The sequence below is a fragment of the Balaenoptera physalus genome (assembly GCF_965194825.1).
Source record: "Balaenoptera physalus genome assembly, chromosome: 1".
NCBI lineage: Eukaryota > Metazoa > Chordata > Mammalia > Artiodactyla > Balaenopteridae > Balaenoptera > Balaenoptera physalus.
The window spans coordinates 6879133-6901427 of NC_138882.1; the positions used below are offsets into that span (position 1 = coordinate 6879133).

Genomic DNA, 22295 nt, shown 5'->3' on the forward strand with positions numbered 1-22295 from the left:
CCTGTCTTCCCTTCTTAACCTGTTTGCATCCCATGGCACACCTTTAGAACCCATAATTTCAATTCAGCCTAGTTCATTGACCTTCCATTAGTTAGACTTGTTTGTCAGAAATCAACTGTAGTGAACAACTCTCTGTCTTCTAGGTGTTTACTTCCATGCATTTGAATGTGGCCAGAGGAAACCAAACAAAAGACGACCTGCAGGCTATTCCTCCATTAAATTCATGATCAGTAATTTTTAGGGGTCTAGAAGCTGCCAAACAATCATTCTGTCTCCCAATTCTGTTTCTTCTCCCACTCTCTTAAACAGTGATACCATATTTTCTCCTCTCAACTCCAACCTCTTCCCTAATCATCATTTCCACCTATTTTACTAAGAGAGGAGAACAGGGGCTTCCCTGGTGGCGCAGTGGTTGAGAATCTGCCTGCCAATAATGCAGGGGACACGGGTTCGAGCCCTGGTCTGGGAAGATCCCACATGCCGCGGAGCGGCTGGGCCCGTGGGCCACAATTGCTGAGCCTGCGCGTCTGGAGCCTGTGCTCCGCAACAGGAGAGGCCGCGATAGTGAGAGGCCCGCGCACCGCGATGAAGAGTGGCCCCCGCTTGCCGCAACTGGAGAAAGCCCTCGCACAGAGACGAAGACCCAACACAGCCATAAATAAATAAATAAACAAATACTTAAAAAAAAAAAAAGGCTCCCATGTATCCATATTAAAAAAAAAAAAAAAAAGACAGTAGAACAATTGGAAGAAAAACAAAATTTTCGTAAACGTCTGCCTATGCATCTACCCACCAACCTGAAGGTAGAACGCCCATATATTCTACCTTTTTTCCTGTTGTTATAGATGAACAATTTTAGTAGCAATATGGCTGAGAAGAGGCATGAAAAGAGTGATATATTATGTTAGTAAGATTACCCAAATTCTGACAATCTAGGAATGACATTTTAAGGAATTCGAAATATATACTATAAGCTTTAGGATTTATGAAAGATCATTAGTCCATTTGGAAGATCAAACAGCACTCTCTAGTTATTGTTGATAATGGAAATGTTCTGTTTGCCTTGTCTAATACCTAGCCAGTAGTCACAAGTGTTATTGAGAACTTAATTGTTATTGAACTTTTATTTCTGTTTAATTTTAGTTTATTTAAATGTAAATAGCCACATGTAGCAGAGGCAACTGTATTGGCCAGCAGTTTCATTTTTATTTTATGTAATTAATTAGTTAATTATTTTATTGAAGTATAGTTGATTTACAATGTGTTCATTTCAGGTGTACAGCAAAGTGATTGAGTTATTCATACGTATATATCTATTTTTTCTCAGATTCTTTTCCCTTATAGGTTATTGGAAAATATTGAGTAGAGTTCCCTGTGCTATACAGTGGGTCCTTGTTGGTTATCTGTTTTATATATAGTAGTATGTATAGGTTAATCCTTAAACTCCTAATTTATCCCTCCCCCTGCTTTCCCCTTTGATTATCATGTTTATTTTTTATGTCTGTGGGTCTACTTCAGTTTTGTATGTAAGTTCATTTGTATCATTCTTATTTTAGCTTCCACATATAAGCAGTATTATATGATATTTGTCTTTGTCTGGCTTACTTCACTTAGTATGGTAATCTCTGGGTCTCTCCATGTTGCTGTAAATGGCATTATTTCATTCCTTTTTATGGCTGAGGCAACCGTATTGGCCAACACAATTTTAGAAGGGTGATAAGTGGGATGCTGAAGAATTGGAGAACAGGAAGAGCAGTTCAGAAGCTGTTTCGTTACCCCCGGTGAGAGATTATCAGAGTTTGAATAAAGGTCTGGCATCCCTTAACTGTAATCCCCAATCCAGAAAACTCTGAAAAAGAAAATATTTTAGTATTTGTGTTGGTGTTAAAATCTGACCTGACCTGAAATTATTTGGTAGCAATCCCCGCACTGAACTTAATTTTTTAAAAAATTTTTATTGGGGTAAGTTGCCTTACAATATTGTGTTAGTTTATACTGTACAGCAAAGTGAATCAGCTGTACGTATACATATATCCCCTCTTTTTTGGATTTCCTTCTCATTTAGGTCACCACAGAGAACTGAATAGAGTTCCCTGTGCTATACAGTATGTTCTCATTAGTTATCTATTTCATACATAGTATCAATAGTGTATATATGTCAATCCCAATCTCGCAATTCATCCCACTCCCCCCTTTCCCCCTTGGTATCCATACATTTGTTCTCTACGTCTGTGTCTCTATGTCTGCTTTGTAAACAAGATCGTCTATACAAATTTTTTCAGATTCCACATATATGCATTAATATACAATATTCGTTTTTCTGTTTCTAACTTACTTCACTCTGTATGACAGTCTCTGGGTCCAGCCATATCTCTACAAATGACCCAGTTTTGTTCCTTTTTATGGATGAGTAATATTCCATTGCATATATGTACCACATCTTTTTTTTTTAATTTTATTTATCTATTTATTTATTTATTTATTTTTTAACATCTTTATTGGAGTATAATTGCTTTACAATGGAGTGTTAGTTTCTGCTTTATAACAAACTGAATCAGCTATACATATACATATATCCCCATATCTCCTTCCTCTTGCATCTCCCTCCCATTCTCCCTATCCCACCCCTCTAGGTGGTCACAAAGCACTGAGCTGATCGCCCTGTGCACTAGCTATCTATTTTATATCTGGTAGTATATATAAGTCCATGCCACTCTCTCACTTCGTCCCAGCTTACCCTTCCCCCTCCCCGTGTCCTCAAGTCCATTCTCTATGTCTGCATCTTTATTCCTGTCCTGCCCCTAGGTGCTTCATAACCATTTTTTTTTTTTTTTAGATTCCATATATATGTGTTAGCATATGGTATTTGTTTTTCTCTTTCTGACTTACTTCACTCTGTATGACAGACTCTAGGTCCATCCACCTCACTACAAATAACTCAATTTCGTTTCTTTTTATGGCTGAGTAATATTCCATTGTATATATGTGCCACATCTTCTCTATCCATTCATCTGTTGATGGACACTTTGGTTGCTTCCATGTCCTGGCTATTGTAAATAGAGTTGCAATGAACATTTTGGTACATGACTCTTTTTGAATTATGGTTTTCTCTGGGTATATGCCCAGTAGTGGGATTGCTGGGTCATATGGTAGTTCTATTTTTAGTTTTTTAAGGAATCTCCATAGTGGCTCTATCAATTTACATTCCCACCAAAAATTCATGAGGGTTCCCTTTTCTCCACACCCTCTCCAGAAATTATTTTTTGTAGATTTTTTGATGATGGCAATTCTGACCAGTGTGAGGTGATACCTTATTGTAGTTTTGATTTGCATTTCTCTAATAATTAGTGATGTTGAACGTCTTTTCATGTGTTTGCTGGCCATCTGTATGTCTTCTTTGGAGAAATGTCTATTTAGGTCTTCCACCCATTTTTTGATTGGGTTGTTTATTTTTTTGATATTGAGCTGCATGAGCTGTTTGTATATTTTGGAGATTAATCCTTTGTCAGTTGCTTCGTTTGCAAATATATTCTCCCATTCTGAGGGTTGTCTTTTCCTCTGTTTATGGTTTCCTTTGCTGTGTAAAAGATTTTAAGTTTCATTAGGTCCCATTTGTTTATTTTTGTTTTTATTCTCATTACCTTGGGAAGTGGGTCAAAAAAAAATCTTGTTGCGATTTATGTCAAAGAGTATTCTGCCTATGTTTTCCTCTAAGAGTTTGATAGTGTCTGGCCTTACATTAAGGTCTTTAATCCATTTTGAGTTTATTTTTGTGTACGGTGTTAGGGAGTGTTCTAATTTCATTCTTTTACACGTAGCTGTCCAGTTTTCCCAACACCACTTATTGAAGAGGCTGTCTTTGGCTCCATTGTATATTCTGACTTCCTTCATCATAGATTACGTGACCATAGTTGCATGGGTTTATCTCTGGGCTTTCTATCCTGTTCCATTGATCTATATTTCTGTTTCTGTGTCTTAATTACTGTAGCTTTGTAGTATAGTCTGAAGTCAGGGAGCCTGATTCCTCCAGCTCCATTTTTTTTCTCAAGATTGCTTTTGATATTCGAGGTCTTTTGTGTTTCCATACAAATTGTAAAATTTTTTGCTCGAGTTCTGTGAAAAATGCCATTGGTAATTTGATAGGGATTGTGTTGAATCTATAGATTGCTTTGGGTAGTATAGTCACTTTCACAATATTGATTCTTCCAATCCGAGAATATGGTATATCTCTCCATCTGTTTGTGTCATCTTTGATTTCTTTCATCAGTATCTTATAGTTCTCTGCATACAGGTCTTTTGCCTCTTTAGATAGGTTTATTCCTAAAATTAGTATGAGTATTCCCACATTAGCTGAAGAAATAATAGACATAAGCATACGTTGCTCCCTACACATATTACATATGGTTTGCAAGATGAAGCATATTGTCTTTCCAAAATTTGAAAAAGAAATTAATTCTAAAAGCTGATAGCTGGCCCTTAAGAGTATGGACAAGGATCAGAAGCCTGTAGTAAGTAGTGAGAGTGGGAATGGGGGTAGGGGAATGAGAGAGAGACGGAGGGCTTTAGTGGTATAATCAGTCCATAAACCTTGGCAGTCATATGACATTGGGAAATGAGGGGCAAAGTAGGATGAAAGAATATTGTCAGTTTTTTAATTCAAGTTAATGGATAGTGATGAGTATTCAAAAAATATCTGAGAAGGAGGGATAGATTTGGACCTGAGAGGAGAGATCTAGACATATATTCAATTCTGTTTTGCAGACTGGGTTTCTGTAATTTATGCAAATGAAGAATATTATTGTATCATAGTCCTTTCCCTGTGCTAATCATCCTCCTTATTGATTACATAGATGTTTTCTTTATAAAAAGAGTACTGATTTTTCTTATTATCTAACAAGGAATCCCAACATTATATACAATTAACTCATTAATCTAAGATGATTGTTTTCAACCTATCTGATCCAATACCTCTTTTTTATGATAAATATTTTGTAGCACTTCCTTTACTATCCTGGAATGAAATTCAGAGTAAATGTAAATATCTATATGAATACATTTTAAATAATTAATAAAATGTCCTAATTGTAATATGAAGGAGAAAGAGAAGGGAAATAATTAATAATAAGGAAGTGTATATTTCAATATGTAAATGCCCAGGTATGAATAACCAAAAAAAGACAATACAAGAGAGACAATTGCTTGCACCAATAAGTATGTGCCCACTACTGACACTGACAATAGCGGGCACATACTTATTATTAATGATCATATCTTAAATTCGTATTAATGACTCACATACAATACTAAACAAAATAAACTTTCTCTTAATTTATACAATGGTTGTCTTTCTAAATAATTCAGTATTTACTAAAATAGTGCAAAACCTACTTTGTATTTATGTGTAAAATAGCCTCCAGTAATATGTACATTGCTTGATAGGCTAATAGACACTGTAAAAACTTTACTTACTTATAGAAAAAAGCATATACAGAGATAAATATTACTACCTAAAACTTACTAATCTTTCCCTTCTTTCCATTTCCCACAGATTAGTATAGTTTTTGAAAAATTAGCCAGTGCAACATGATCTTCCATCAACCATCCCCAACCAAACACAGATGAACACATTAAGTGAGGAAAAGGGAAGGAAGGGGACCCAATTTTTTACTTTTTAACCACTGAAGGGAAATAAGATGGAATATTTTTCAACTATCACAGAACTATCACATTTTCTCATGGTCCCCTACTAGAAGAAATACGGTTTGTACATTAAACCAAGGGAAAGTTAATAATTGCATGTGGTTTTGCATATATGGTAAACATACCTTCTAAATTTTCTGGTAGTCTATCTCATGTCATAATACATGTAAACATTTTTCTTAAATCATATGTTCAATTTTTGGTTTAAAATTTATGGACCCCATATGTATGGCTATCATATGATTCTAAAGTAATAACAGTCTTCATTTAGCAGTTTTGTTACTTTATTTTCATAGATAGGGCATACACACTCAAAAATTATTTTGAGAAATATCGAAATAGTGGTTTAAGTCACTGTTATTTTGCAAATATTTTTGTATACTTTTCCACATTCAAACTTGGATTTAGAATCTACCTGCCTTCCTGCAAAATATTAAGTATCATGGTTATGTATTTTTGAGATTTTCCTTAAACATTATCATTATAATATATCTGACAAGCAAAAAAAGAGGAAAGAGAAACAAAGAAAGAGACATTATTAGCAGATTCTTGATATTTTTAAGAGTAAATCCTGATATGTAACCATAACATACAATTTCTTCCATAAAATGTGAAAGAAAAAAAATGAATAAGGAAATGAAGGGAAAAGAAAAAAATAATGGGCTCTTTCATATGCTAACTCATGTTATACAAATTGGAGTAATGTTATTATTTATCTGTCTGGAGCATTTGATGAACCATTTCCCAAGTAATCTTGTTTCTTCATAAACTGTATGGTGTATGTATTCATCTTATAGATCCGACTCACCTATTCAACCTTCTGTTTCTTAATTTAGCTAAAACTGCTATTTTCTGCCTAAGAATATTTATTTTCTTAGAACTTTAAACAATCTTTATTTCCAATACCAGCTATAATAGTTTACTTGGAAGGGAAGTTTTTTTTTCCCAAAACAAACAGCTTTTTTCCCAAACAAACTTTGATTGCTTCTCTAAAATATGATTTCTGTGGAAAATTGAGTATATGGCATCCGGGCCCTCGTTCTTGCATGAAAATAATATACTTGGGCTGAGTAGCATCACCCGCCTTTAATATGACCTGCGCCCCCTTACGGGCCATCTTTTCTAACACTCTTTATTGTTTTTATGTCACTGAATTTCTTTTTATGCCATTTATTATCTTTTCTGACTGGACTCTATCATCTTTTGAATTTTTGACCTAGGTCCTGAGGTTAAAGTATAATTTAAATTTATATTTATTTCAGGATTAATTTTTATTGATTGGTCATTACGGTTGTTTTGATTATAAAAAAATCTATTACTTGTATGTTGTGCAAATATTATCTGCCACATTTTTTAATAATCACTTTCTAAGTCTTTATGTTGACTATGAAGTTGATAAATCAATTATGTTATAAATCAGTACTATTGTATTTCATACCATAGAATTATCAGAAGTAAAGGAGACTTTATATAGTCTCTGGTTTATTATCCAGACTGTACCTCTAACCTACCTACATGTTACCTCCTTCTACAGATGAGGCACAGGAAAAATAAACATTTTGCCAAAGGCTGTTAATTTTATTAAAGACAGGTCTGGGGCCAGATCCTCCATACCTCAGTAACTTACCTCATAGTCTAGTACTCTCTCTTATGAATCATTTTTCCTGGGGATAAATTTGCACATGTAAAAACCTCTCTAAAACAAGTGTGTTTATATGGAAAGTTTTATAATTTTATTCATTGTTTTATTTTTCATATTATTTTAAAATACTACTATCCCAAGGTAAATTATTCTAATTTACCTATTTTATTTCAAACAGATCATGTTGTTTGTGAAGAAGAGTTTAAATACGCCATGTTAGCTTTAAACTGTATATGCCCAGCAACATCTACACTTATTACACTACTGGTTCATACCTCTAGAGGGCAGTAAGTATATTTTTTTCTTTAAGATAATGCATTTTAAATTATAAAAAAATATAAGTGCAGTTATGTGATTTAGAAATACAGTAGTAAGCCTAGGTATATACAGCTAGATATGTACCTGTACTTGTATTTGTGTGTTATCATCATCTGACAGATAGATAGATAGATAGGTAGAGACAGACAGACAAATACAAACCTGTTACAGGGTCCAAGACATATAGGAAATTGACAGTGATTTGCTGTCTTTTCTAACTAATCTTGATATAATTTGTTTCATCCTAAATTTTATGTCTTCATCACTTGTTAGGCCTAGGATTAGGGCATTGTTTCTATTTTCAAGATTAATAATTCGCAAATAAAACTTGTAAAAGCAGGATGACAGCAGTCATTACTGTATGGCCTTAAAGCTGTTTTTTTTCTGTTTCTGAGGTAAGTTTTTATCTGAAAGCTATATGTGCACAAATGAGCTCAAAATTAAAATTTTAAAATTATTATAGAATGATAACAAAGTAGTTGATAAAATCAGCTAATGTAGTATAAAAGAAATAATGTTTAATATGAATTTCAGGGTATTGAGGGAAATTATATCATCAAAACATTTTTTCCTCTTTGTTTATTTTGATAGAGTTTCATAAAATATAGAGGTTGTTTTTGACTTGCATAATCAAGTAAAGTACAATCAGCGAACACAGTCACTGCCCTTATTTAAAGAGACAAATGTTGCACTGCATTTCATACTTTTCATATTCCTTACTTGGTATTTTAGACAAAATGTTGATTTTCTAAGTAAATTCCACCATGGTGCTTGTAGTTATGAAAATTTAAATTTAGTGAGTTAATTGATAGTTATTTAAGTGAAGTGCCAAATCAAATAAGTCAAGGAAAAGGAAAATTCTTTCCTGGGATTTAGTACTGGACGGAGGAAATTGCTAATTGAAAAATAGTAAATGCCCTCTGGTATTTTAAGTAAATTTTACTCTCTTACCTCTAATTATGTCTCTGTTCTATTGGGACAGAAAGATTTTCCCAGGAGCAATTTTCTCAAAGTTCTGAATATAAATGTTTCTATTCTATAAATTTATAAGCCTTTAAGATTTGCAGTGGAAAGGATGTAACAGGATCATGAATGAAATTGATTTTCTTTGATGGACATGCTTAGCATTTTGATGGAATTAAATAAAATACTGAAAGCTGTTTTGTCACCAACTAATTGAATGTTCATAGAACTTATCACATGGCTTCATTATTTTGTCATCCATCTTTGTCATAGAATCATACAGCGTTAGAGCTGAATATCTAGCCCAGCTTCTCTCTTGCACAAATGATAAAATGAGGCCCATCACCACTAACACACATTAGTATTTATAGATCGGTTAAATTACATTTTCCAACTCCTAGTAAATATTATTTTTTGGCAGACAATATTGCCTGGTGAACAAATTGCACTTAACATAAATTTAAAAAGAATTTCAGCGACACTTAAAATAGGACTTTTCCTAATATACTCTAATGAATTTTGTCATATTAAAAATGAAAGTGATGTTGTTGAATACATTGTTACCACATAATTAAGGATTTCCCATAAGTAAGATTAACCTGCAAAATTATTTCCCAGTTAAGTGATACAATAAATGCCTTAGTCCACCAAAATAACTCTCTTTATAGCAGCTTTATTGAGATATAGTTCACATACCATATAATTTACACATTAAAGTATACAATGTAATATTTTTCGTATATTCATAGAATTGTGCAACTATCGCTGCTAACTCCTAATATTTTCATCATCCCATAAAGAAATTCTTTACGTTTTTGCAGCCGCCCACATTGTATCCAAACTCTTTCAACCATAGGCTAATCTTACCCTGTCTCTATAGATTTTCCTATTCTGGACATTGCATATTGCATATAAATGGAATCATACAATATGTGCTTTTTTGTTTTTTGGACTGGCTTCTTTCATTTGGCATAATGTTTTTAAAGTTCATCCATATTGTAATATGCATCACTACTTCGTTCCTTTTTATAACTGAATAATTTTCCATTGTATGGATATATTTCATTTTACTTTTCTATTCATCAGCTGATGGATATTTGGGTTGTTTATGGCATTGTGAATAAGGCAGGTCTTAATATTAATGTGAAGATTCTTGTGTGGACATGTGCTTTAATTTCTTTGGGTCTATATCTAGGAGTGGAATTGCCAGGTCATCGGGTAACTCGATTTAGCCTTTTTAGGAACTGCCAGAATGTTTTCTGAAGGGATTATAGCATCTTACATTGCCACCAGCAGTGTATCATGGTTCCCATTTCTTCATGTCCTCAGCAATGCTTGTTATCATCTGCCTTTTGCATCATAACTGTCCTAGTGGATGTAAAGTGCTGTCTCGTGGTTTTGATTTGCATTTTGCTGATTACTAATAATGTTGAGCATTAGTTCATGTGTTTTTTGGCCACTTTCATATCGCCTTTGAAGAAAAACCTATTCAGATCCTTAAACAGATAAATACCATCACTTGAATATAAATAGTCATCCAAACAGATCACTTAATTTAAAATATCTAATATATTTTATTAAGAATATTGTATGACTAAAGTAATTTGTATTATCTTCTGTATTATGCATTAAATGAAGGTATAGTGAAGATTCACTAATTAACAGAATATGTTTGAAATTTTGCCTTTGAGCATCAGCAGAAATCAGAGAGCTCAAACATATTGATTTAATAATAAAAGAGCAAATTCGGGAGCTGAATTAAGTAGTATAATGGGGAAAATGTTGAATAGTCTAGGAAATGCTTTATGCAAAGATTATCAAACCACTAATTGAAAAAAAAGCTTACGATAATACTCAAATTTCCCCATTAAAAAAGGAGAGAGAATAATATTATTAGAAGTTCATTATATAATAAATGAACTTTTAATGGTGATTTTTGACTAAAAATAGTTGATATTCACAAGCTAACCACTTTAAGACCCAACAAACACAGACATAAATATAATACAAAACCTAAAATAGTCTAACTTAAAAATATATTTTTAAATTAAGTGCTGTATAGATTATAGATATTTAAGGAAAATAATAAATATGAGTTCTGGAACAAATAAGATAGACAAAGGAAGCAGGAGTTAGAGGTAGAAAGGTCAGCTCTTTTAGTGACAGACCTGCCTTAAGTCTGAGAATGGAGTTCCTAATTCAGCCTTAGAATTAGATTTGCCCTCTTAATTTTTTTTTTTTAATTTTTAATTTTTTTTTTAATGCTATTCTTGTCTGCTTACATTCTTTTTATGTATGTATGTATGTATGTATGGCTGTGTTGGGTCTTCGTTTCTGTGCAAGGGCTTTCTCTAGTTGTGGCAAGCGGGGGCCACTCTTCATCGCGGTGCGCGGGCCTCTCACTATCGCGGCCTCTCTTGTGGGGCACAGGCTCCAGACGCGCAGGCTCAGTAATTGTGGCTCACGGGCCGAGTTGCTCCGCGGCATGTGGGATCTTCCCAGACCAGGGCTCGAACCCGCGTCCCCTGCATTGGCAGGCAGACTCTCAACCACTGCGCCACCAGGGAAGCCCTAGATTTGCTCTCTTAAAACACCTTCGTCCTTTTCTTAGTTCTCTTCCTCTAGCCCGTGATAATGGGGAGAAAGATGGAAACCATATATTAAGTACGAATTACCTACCTCTGTACTTTTATATGGGGAATATTAATTTTAAAAATATTTATCTTGTATTTTGGAGTCTCTGGAGCAACTTAGCTGGGACCCTGAACAATATATCCCAAGGCTTATTAATGCTGTCATGATCTTACAGTTTCTTTTCCTAGATGTTAATATACTCATCTTGTTCTAGTTGATCTGTGAGTCAACTAGATGATGTTAACTTTAGGTGACTTTGAATAACTGTGCTCCTTTTATTCATTCAAGTTTACTCTGTATCTTAGCCCTTCATAGTTTTCCCCTCCCACTCACTTCATTTACATTTGAGTGCTCAGTGCTCTTGGCAGGGGTATTTCTTATTGTCAATTAAATTAGCATTTTGAATTGTTTGGCAAACTCATTAGAAAGATGAACAGAAGTTTATTCTTTGGACCGATATCACTGTAGGCTGTCAAACATGGACCGTGATGATTTTAGCAAGGAGATGCCAAATTATCAGAACAGTTGGTAGACCTTCAATTGGCCCATCTTGATGACATTTTGTCTCTATCAAAATTTAATTTTTTCTTTTCCTTTCCATTTACTTTCATGAAAATATTTATTTATTTCATTAGTTCCATCCAAGAGGTAATATTTTTGCTCTTAGTGATCATCAATGGGAAGGAAAGAGAGAATTGATAAGAAAAATATTGCAAAGTTAGAATTTATACAACTTGGCCACTGATGAGTTATGGATGTAGAAAAGAGAAAAAAAGAAAAAAATCCCTTTACACACTGAGGTTTGACAGTAGAGAACTATAAAATGTGTGATTTTGGCAGGAGAAAGGAGTTTGGTATTGAATCTATTTGCTTTCTGATGCAGGTATCATTGCTCATGGAAATTACTGCTACTCTTGGTTCCTGAGGAGAGATCAGGGCTATTCAGGGCCACAGAGGTGAAAGCAGAAATGGTGGGGATTTGGGAAAACTGACCACTTAAGGCTTTTCCTTAGGAAACAGATGGAAGAAAAGGACAGCAACTATAGTATAACTTAACAGAACAAAAAGGAGCAAGGATTTCTAGAAAGAACTGAATGGTTAACAATACAGACGGTTTAAGATGGAGAAGACGCAAACAGAATTAGTAGGTCACTGGTCTCTGGGAAATTCTGAGAAAACAATTTTGGACGATGGAGACTTTCTCATTTTGAGATAGTGTGAACAAATAAGGAGATGATAAGAAAGTGAAGCCTGGTCGAAGGCCGCCACTTCATTAAGTTTGTCCAGGAAGATAAGAAAGAAAAATAATGAAAGCTGTATTGTACAGCAGATGGTTCTGCTGGTTCCACAGAAGGCTGCTTCTTTGATCATGGCAATTAAGAAAGATTGTCTGTATATCCCTGGTGGCCCTTTCTCCATTTCTCCCATCACACACACGCACACACACACACACACACACACTTCAAGACTGGAGGTCTGAATGGAGTAATTGCAAGAAAGAGAAACGATATACGTCTGAAGGTTACTCATTTTTCTTTTATACAAACTAACATGTACTGAAAATCTCCGCAGAAATACATTTTATTAGGTGTATCCAAAATCTGTTTGATTACCCGAGAAATGTTTTTCCTAATCACACCTATTAAAAGATTAACTAGAACATTATTCTATTAAACATATCTTGAGAAATACAGGTACTGCTCAGTCTGACAGTCCTCTGCTTGGAAAGGCTTTAATAGCTCATCTTTCATTATCAAATTAGATTTAAGTATATCCATTTTATTTATTTAAAGCCCTGTATGCTCTAGTACTAATTTATTTTTATATCCTTATTTCCCATGATACTCGTACGTATCGTGTTCTCCAAATAACATGATCCTAAATATACTTCGCGGTTTCCGCCTTCTACATCTTTTTTTAACGTTGTTCCCTCTGCCTTGAATCTTTTCTGCCTTCCTAGAGGGTTTTGCTAAAATTCGAAAATTCTATCTCCTCAAGAATATTTTTAAACTCCCCAATTTAATGTGATCTTTCCCTTCTACAAACTCACGTAGAATTTTATGACATTCTGCCAGAGCATGTGTTATGGGCCCTTTATTTTTTCCTACATAATAGGGTATAATTTCGTTTAAGGTGGAGAACATGTCTTACTCATTTTTTTTTTTAACATCTTTATTGGAACTTACTCATTCTTATACCTTCTATAGTGTTTCACAGCATGAATGCTCAAAAAACACTAGTTAAGTAAATGAAGTAAAGGATATACTAAAGATGATTCATTGAGGCCCCTGGTTCAAAGTAGTTTATGATCCATAGTCTTCATCTGCTCTTCCTCATCTGCTCCACTGAAATGATAGCAAATAAATAAAAGTCATAAGCTTTTATCAGTGAAAAAGAAGAGATTTCAGTGAATTTCTAGAAGATGGAAAGTGGGTAAATGAACTTGATGAAACCTCCATCCCAGCATATGTTTAGAAGGTGATACAGCAGGACAAAATCCCAGCCCCCAGTGAGGCTCTGGGGGGCAAGATTCCTAGAAAAAAAGAGGACACATTTTGATTGAATTTCTGTATACAGAACAAGTTACCCCTGTTTCCTCCACCACAGTACCATTTCTCTATAATTAAGTTTAGTCAGACATTTACCACTGGGAAAAATCAGATTTTTCCTAAATAAATTAGTCTGAATTATAAGCTAGCATATAATTTGGGGTTGGGGTTCAACCCTCTTAATCTGGCATTTAGAGATCCCAGACTAGATAGTTTGAGCCCTTCTTGCTTAATATAAGATGTAACCTGTGACTTAACAAATCATATTCACAGACAAGGGAATCTATTTAATATCCCTATATATTATACTCAGAACTTTGAAATATGGCTCTTGTCATTTGCTGACAACCAGCATGCAGGTTGAAATGAAGGGAACAAATCCAGCTAGAAGAGAACAATATCTGTATTCACACTGGAATTGTTTTGGGATAATAGGGATGTTGGGTCTTCTACTCACTAGTAAACAATTTTTTCTGAGGTCAAAAAACTATAACATTTGAAAGGAGAGTCAAATGTTTGTAAGCAAGGAGAGTCACAGTAAATGAGAACAAAAATACATTAAAAAGAAATTCAAATGTATTTTTGAACAGTAGAGAAGTATAAATAATAGTTCACAAGAATACTGAAGGATTATGAAAGGGTGATAATGATTGTTCAAAGGCATAAAATGCTGAGGAATTTTTTTTATTTGTAGAGTTTAAAATTTTCAGAATATTTAACTTAAATCTGTTGATTATGATTCTGGAGGATCTGATTTTCTCTTCAATAATAATGGGAAAAGCCATAATACATAAATACACAAATCCAGAATGCTAAAAATAATTGTAATTATTAATCCCAGGAAGATATGAAAAGGAGTTATAGTAGAGAAATAGAAAGTAAAAACCTTTTGAAATTAACAGAGTGATTATAAAAACCTTGAAAGGTAACATCATAGAAATCTTGAGGATTTCAGATTTAAAAAAAGAGAAAGAGATAGAATATGTAGGAAAATAATTCGCAGTACACGAGATCAATCTAAAAGAGGTAATATCTGATTTGATGGGAATTCCAGAAAGGATGGAGAGAATAGAATGAAAGAAATTGTAACAGAAGAAGGGAGATTTAAATCTTTAAATAGACAGGGTTTCTTGCTTGTGAATGACAATGAATGAAAGAGAACCACACCTAGAGACATAACACTGCCAAATTATAAAGCAGTAATGGTGAAGAAAAATTCTCTTAAATTTGTAGAAAGGAAGAGAAATCTCAATATTGACTAGGATTCTTAACTTTAGACAAGGATATTCATTGAGCTAGTCTGATTATAAAGAGGTGTATGGAGGAATATAGGTAACTCACAGAACAGGAAAGTTAGCCTTTATTTAGGCTCAACATGCATGAACAGTTCCCACTGCCCCACCTCACAGCTAACCCAATAAGGAACTTTGACCTCTGAACATCCTGGGAGCCAGCTACCTCTGCAGCCAGACATCACAACAGTATAGATGCCCCTCGCCTGCCTGTTTCCTCATTTAGCTCACTTCCAAAATAAACTCCCGCATTTGTGTCTGATTGATAGAACCTAGGTCACATGTCTGTACCATAGCTAAAACCAAAGATTTCTAAAAGCTGTGGTCAAGATAGGAAAAGCCAGACAAGTCTCAACAAGAGACTGGACTAGATTAAAAGCAACATATACAATGGGATGTGGCAAAGGAAGTTTCTGTTTTCTCTCCCAACTGGAAAAAAAAAAAGGCAATCATAAACTCCAAGAAAATAAAAAAGAAACTATAATAAATCAAATTAAAATGTGCCATAATACTGAACAATAGGTGGTTAGTAAGTAAGGAATTTTTTTTTTTTTTTTGTATTCTCTCTTGAATTGCTCAGGGAACACAGAGAAGTTTATATAATTATAACATTCCACTGAACTCTTAAATGACCTATGTTGCAATAATCCTAATAATGTAATCACTGAACTCAGGTTCTCTGTACTTTTTTTCCCCAGCTTTATTATGATTGATATGTAACGTATAAGTTTAAGATGTACAATGGGTTCTCCACTTTTATCTGAAGCCATTGATTTATTTATAGCCAGGGAACAAAATACAGATATTTGCATTTTCAACAATGTAAAAAGGTGCAGCAAATGATATTTTAGAGAAAAGTAGGGAGGAGATGTGGAAGGGAGAGTAGCTAATATCCTCAGCTTACAAAATGGAAAATCAAGAGACCTGTATCTATAGTCACTGCTACTTTATACTTACAGCCCTGTGGGGAATCTGTTGTGAGATAATTCTTTTCTCTCACACCTCAGAGATGGTGGTCAATAGAAAATGCCTACAATGACATAGTAATAAAATTCGATAACGTATTTTTATTGAGATACCTCAAAACTCTTCAAATTAAGCCATTCATTCATTCATCCCACGATAACAATCACATGCATTCGTACAGTGTAAGGCACTGTGTTAGGAGTTGGGGAAATGCAAAAATGAAAACGTTCCATTCTGATCACAAAAAACTAATATTCAACACAAGGCAGAACAGAATGTAAACATGGCTTATGTATGTTTGGAATGTACTATAAATTTCCCCTAGTAGATTTATTTTATTAATGTAGTTTCTTTTGGCTATGGTAAGATTAGTTTGCATATCTTGAGAATAAACCAAATGACAACATGGACAGCCAATGAAGAAACTTGCTAGTTACACATAATTTTAAAAGAGCAAAAAACATACTCAAAATGATAAAATGTGAATAACAACAATAGGAGCTTATGAAACTCCTATATCCCTAAATATTAATATTTATGGAATACAACTTTTCTGAAGACTTCACTATGATGTTCTCAACTAAAGTGACAGATACAGCAGAGCAATGCAAATGCACAAGGGCACGGAGCACTTGACCATAAGCTAAGCGTATGGTACTTATTCATAAGCAAGCAGGCTGTGTTCTGAGAGAGAGGGGGAAGGTACACCTTCGCTATGGATTTTTATTAATGCTAAAGGAGAACAGTTTAAAATCAGAGGGATATGACTTATTTAATAATGGAATTAAAGAGCTGAGAATTCAGTGTCATTATGAGAGATGAATTTATTTTTCACCTGACAGTTTAAAAAGCAGGTGAAAAGTCTTCACAGAATTTTAGGATTTGTGTGTGTGATAATTAGGTGGCTTCTTGAGTTAAGTGAGCACTTCAGAAAACCACACTAGAATTTTTGAAGAACAAACAAACTTTAGGGTAGTGAGTTTGGGCCACTTTCATGTACAATCAGCCTCTCAAATTTAACGGTGGAGCTTTATTTCATTTCTCTTTGAAATCTCTTTCAAAAGGGTGTTCATTGTTTATGTTCACTATTAACAATGCTTGAAAGCTGTATAGCATTTCTCTACTCTCGTCACTTTCACAGCAATTTTTCTTATCCTGAGAATGGCAAACAGCTTTCTGGTTCCATCTAGTGGTTGAAAATTGATTATCATCCTCTACATGGTTTTAATGTTAGGACTCAGGTTTTGATTTTGATGTCTGATACCATAAAAAGCAGGGGAAGTTCAGCTTAATCTTGAGTTTTATTACTTAATGTTGAGTTTTATTACCTCTTCTACTTAGAGTTCTTGACTACTTTTCTTACTAGATAAGATAATCCAATTTGTGTGTCAGATCGATCCCCAGACCAGCAAGAATAAATGTTCATCTGAAGTTCTGTGTTAGCTCTTTCTTTTGTAGCCTCACCTGTAGTGGAAGTTTCCATCTACTCTAATATGCCCTTTCCACTCCATAAATTACAATTATGCTTTCAATGACACAGGCTACAATTTGTCAAAATCATTTCTTTTACTTGCAGTGTTCACTGTAGATTCCTGACATTAATAGTAAAGGGAATTGGAGTACCATTTAAATACTTTAATTTTTAAATAAAGTAAAAGCTTGAGACCGTTGTGAATTAATGTAATTCATGTGTGTTTTCAGAGAGGCTCCTGTAAAGAATATAAACAATTATCTGGAACCAAGCTGACATTAAATTGGTGAACTACTAGAGTATAGAATTAAATAAAATATGTTAATTTCAGTTAGATTAAAACCTTTGGGTCACTTGTTTTAGACTTTTTAAATCTACTTTCAATCTAGTATAATGAAGTAATAAATAGATTTTCTTATCTTTAAAATAAAGCATGATAAGGAAATTTTATCTTATGTAACTCTGCAAGTATAAATGTAAATGACATCTTTTCCTAAGGCAAAGATTTCCTCCAGTTATATGTAAAGCCTTTTATTACATCTCAAAGAACGGATTTTATACCAAAGATACCTTGTGACAATATGTTCTTTGTTCCCATTGATGTGAAAATAATTTAGTTTGGTAATAATGAGTATATAAAAGCAACTAATTTGGCAATCTGTGTCAATTTTGGTAAATCTGAAACTAACCATTTATTGTATATTTAAATGCCTTATTTAGGATTGAAGGGAACAAAATGTACTAGCAAAACTAAATCTGATAATTACGATGCAGAGGTGTTTAAAATGACAGATATAATACTGTAGAAGAGATGGATTTGCACTAATAATTTCATTGTACAACCTTGAAGGCAGTAATGCCTGCCTACACTTCTTGAGTTTACCTTTAGTTTGGTGGCATCTTTAAAATACACAAAGAAAACATGAACGTAAAAATCGAATTTTACCTTCTAAAAGTTATTAGTTTGAGTTTTACAAAAACATACATCTTCCTAAAAATAGGGCATTGTCCATCAAATAAGGTTGTATGCTGTTTTTAAAAAAATGCAAACCACATTACTGAGCAGGGTCATTCAGTACATTCCTGAAATAAGAACAGAGAATGCAGTATAATAAGACTTCAAGGTATTGTATCTGGAACAGGAAATTCCAGTTAGATTCTTATTTTCTCCTTTTGGGAAAATTTGATGTGGGGAAATTTTGAAAGCCAAAACCAGATCAGATTCTTTTATTGCATTCAGAGGCCTGTATGAAGCACGTTTCTGCAAATTGCAGACCAAGCGCTTACTAGCTGACTGTCCTGTTCCAACTGGTTGGTCGTGTTGAAGCACAGGAGACTGTATGGGAGTTAATTTGCTCTCTGGCAATAAAAACCCGTTTGCCTTGAAAGTGTAATCGTGGATTAACAAGGAATGTGCAGCTTGCATTTGAAAGAAAAATAAAATCAGTTGTCAAATTGAATTTATGCACCATTGAAAAGTTAACTGGAGCAAATGATATTTCTAACTTGGGAACAATAAACAGGATAGAACAAACATACCTTTTCTTAAATTTTTATTTTATTTTTATTTATTTATTTTTTTAAAAGTGAAAGCAGGTTTATTTAGAGACAGAATTCCATAGACAGAATGTGGTCCATCTCAGGGAGTGAAAGAGGCCCTGAAATATGGGGTGGTTGGTTTTTTATGGACTGGGTAATTTCATAGGCTAATTAGTGGGAGAATTATTCCAACTATTTTGTGGAAGGGACAGAGATTTCCAGGAATTGGGTCACTGCCCACTGTTTGGCCTTTTATGGTCATGAGAGGGACTTTTCATGTTGTCCCAGGATTGGTGACCATAACCTAAAACCGAGGAGGAAAAAGAGTCAAGTATCCCATTTTCTAATCTCCCCACCTTTCTGTAGAAAGAGAAGATCAGAGAGGGACCAGTAGTGCAGCACAGTGTTTTTGCACCTACGCCCAGCCTCATAAAGTGAAGTCCAAAAAATGACCTAATACTCGTGGAGTATCTTCAGGAAGTGGGAACTAGCAGTTCGTTCCCTAGTTGGACATCTGCGTATGTAGTTTTCTGTGATTATTTGAACATGAAGAAAAAAGAATTTGAGAGAGAGAGATGGCAGAGCCTTCCCTCCCATGCGTGGGTTTCCAGCAGCTCAGCTGATGGCTTAAAAAGATTTGCACTCTCTCTCTGTGGTACCCCCTCTAAGGGTTCTGCCTACAAGGTGAGGAAACCCAAGCAGCCCAGAGGCCATAGGGTGGATGGGATGTGTTGCTGGGAAGTAGGTGAGACAGAGTGGAAGAGAGTTTCTTGCTTCCCAGTGATGGTGCCCAGAGGCCCACCCCTCATACCCCACAGAGTATGTTCACATGTCTCTACAAGACACCTTCACAGAGCCCATTGATGACCAGTTAGAGCAGCAGCATTCTAGGGAGAATTAGCCTGAGCTGGGAAGATTGGAGCTTCAAATCAGATGGGATTGGGTTTTTTAATAACTGAACATGATTTGAAAGAAGTGGGATCTGCCCAAGACGTTATTATTATAGGACAGGGATGGAGATTTGACAGAGCATGGCTGAAGGCTACAAGGTCGTGAAGATTTTAACATGGAAGTTGTAATTTACTTCACCGGCCATTTTTTTGTTTGTTTGTTTTTTCATAAACAATTCTCTATCACCTGTCCTTACACTTTCCTTTTTTTTTTTTTTTTTTTTTCCAAATATTTTTCTCACTAAGACCTTTGTTAAGGGTTTAAAATGCAGACAAGAGCAGGCACAAGCTTCTTTTCCTTCTAGGCTGCACACTGACATTTTTCTAAGGCTCTCATGACTATGGTATTGGATGCATGGATTTCACAGCATTACCCTTTATTCAGGGCAAATAGAGATCTAAAGAGATTCTTTCAAGTACTGAGCATACACTTTCGTTCTGTACTTCCTTTACTTTCTTAGTAGAATATTTTCTTTTCATATTCCTCTTCTTCCTTCTTTCTTTTTCTACTAACACCTTTGCGAACAGCTGGAGCTGGCATTATTTTGAAAATAAAGGTGGACATAAACCTGTCTAGGAAGAATTGATTACTATTTAATTTCCGGTCAATATGGTAGAGCAGCCTTGAAAGGGTATGAAATAGACTACGGGCTATCCTACTTTACAGGTTGGAGTTTACTTCGAGGTTAACAGGAATTAAATGCAGAAGCCAACTATTTTCCCTAAATGTTCATTTGATTAGTGTAAGCACATAGTAAGTCTTTTTAAAATGGCTTTTCACAGAGCTTTCCATTCTTTGCTTTTTTATCCTTAATATCTTTTGTGTTGTTTACTGCTGCTGAGGTTAAGTTCATTTCATATCCATTTATGATTATGAAACTCAGTGAAGGTTCCCCACCCCCCATTCTAACAGCAAATTCATCATGGGGAAAGTAATTGGTGAGACCTAAAAAATGATTCTGGTGAAGGAGAAAGGAATTATATAATTAGAAAAGCAGAACATTTAGTAACTGAGCATGAAGAACATTGTTAGATTATTCTTTGTTCATTTAACAAAACATTTATTAAGCAGTTGCTCTGTGTCAGAACAGATGTCTTGTCTCAGAGATAGAGTGGTAAACAGGACATGATCGCTTTCCTCATGGGGCCTATTTCACAGGGAAGCAAGACATTAAGGATTAGTTAATACAATTTAGTGTTATAATATCATGAAGGAAGTACACCACCGCACAGCTGAGAAAGTAATGCCTGAGCTGTGGGTCCAGGAACGAGGAGGGCATAGGAGGAAGAAAGAACAGCATTGTGAGAAGACCAAGATAAGAGAGTTTCTTCTTCAGGGGAAATTAAAGACTGCTCAAGGCTGGAGAACTCAAGAGAAAGGACACAGGAATGATATTTGAAATTTGGAAGACAGGCATGGCATAGGTCAGGAGGGCTGTGTAATGATGGTAAGAAAGTTCACCTTTTTCAAATGGAAGGAGGAAGCCCTTTAACTGTTTTCAGCAGGAGAGTGACATGAAGTGATTTGAGATTTTGAAATTCACTCCAATTGTAGCACCAATCAACACAGGAAGCAAGGAAGCTAGGAGATGGGTCAGCACAGTTTTAAGAGCGTAAGAGTTGATGGTAGAGAAATGGGTAAGTGCTACTTAAGAGCTACTTAAGTGGTAGAATTAAAGAATTCTTTTGTATAAAATATTTGGAAATATATTATTTATTTATATGATAAATTTCCTCTCATTCAAAAATAATCTTGAATTAAGTCTCCCCAGATACATAAAGTAGGAAAAGACAAAAGAAAACTCGAGTAGAATGCTAAGTTGAAGACAAATCAGAAGTTTTTTATTTTGTTTTTGTTTATTACAAATCTACAGGCTATAAAATGCCTTGCATTATTAATAAGGGTAAAAGGAAAATTTGGCTCTCAAATTCTAGTATCCTGAAGACAAGTAATAGAACAGCTACACATTCACACTAAATACTGGAGTTACTCAGAACTGAAGCTTCTGAGTAAAGGGCAGTGTTTGTAGCCAGACTGCCTGGGTTGAATTCTTTGGTCTATCCATGCTGGCAAGACCAAAGACTTGAAACCATTGAGCCTCAGTTTCTTTATCTGTGTGGTGGGCATAATACTAGCATGCATCTCACAGATTGTCAGAAGAATTAAATGCTGTCATTAAACAAACATTTTTTGAATATTCACTGTATTCTAGAAGATGTTCTAGTTACTGGAGATCCCACAGAGATCAGGATAGACAATGGACTGAGAAG

The 22295-nt window shown here is 34.6% G+C and overlaps 1 protein-coding gene across 5 annotated transcripts in view; it reads left to right on the forward strand.

Annotated features, from left to right (window-relative positions):
* The window catches only part of KCNT2 (potassium sodium-activated channel subfamily T member 2), a 373164-nt gene that overhangs the window by 237270 nt on the left and 113599 nt on the right, over positions 1-22295 (forward strand). For all 5 annotated transcript variants that reach the window (XM_082425465.1, XM_082425468.1, XM_082425469.1 and 2 more), the window contains one exon: positions 7521-7629. In XM_082425465.1, coding sequence (XP_082281591.1) covers positions 7521-7629 — 109 coding nt within the window. The remainder of the gene's footprint in view (positions 1-7520; positions 7630-22295) is intronic.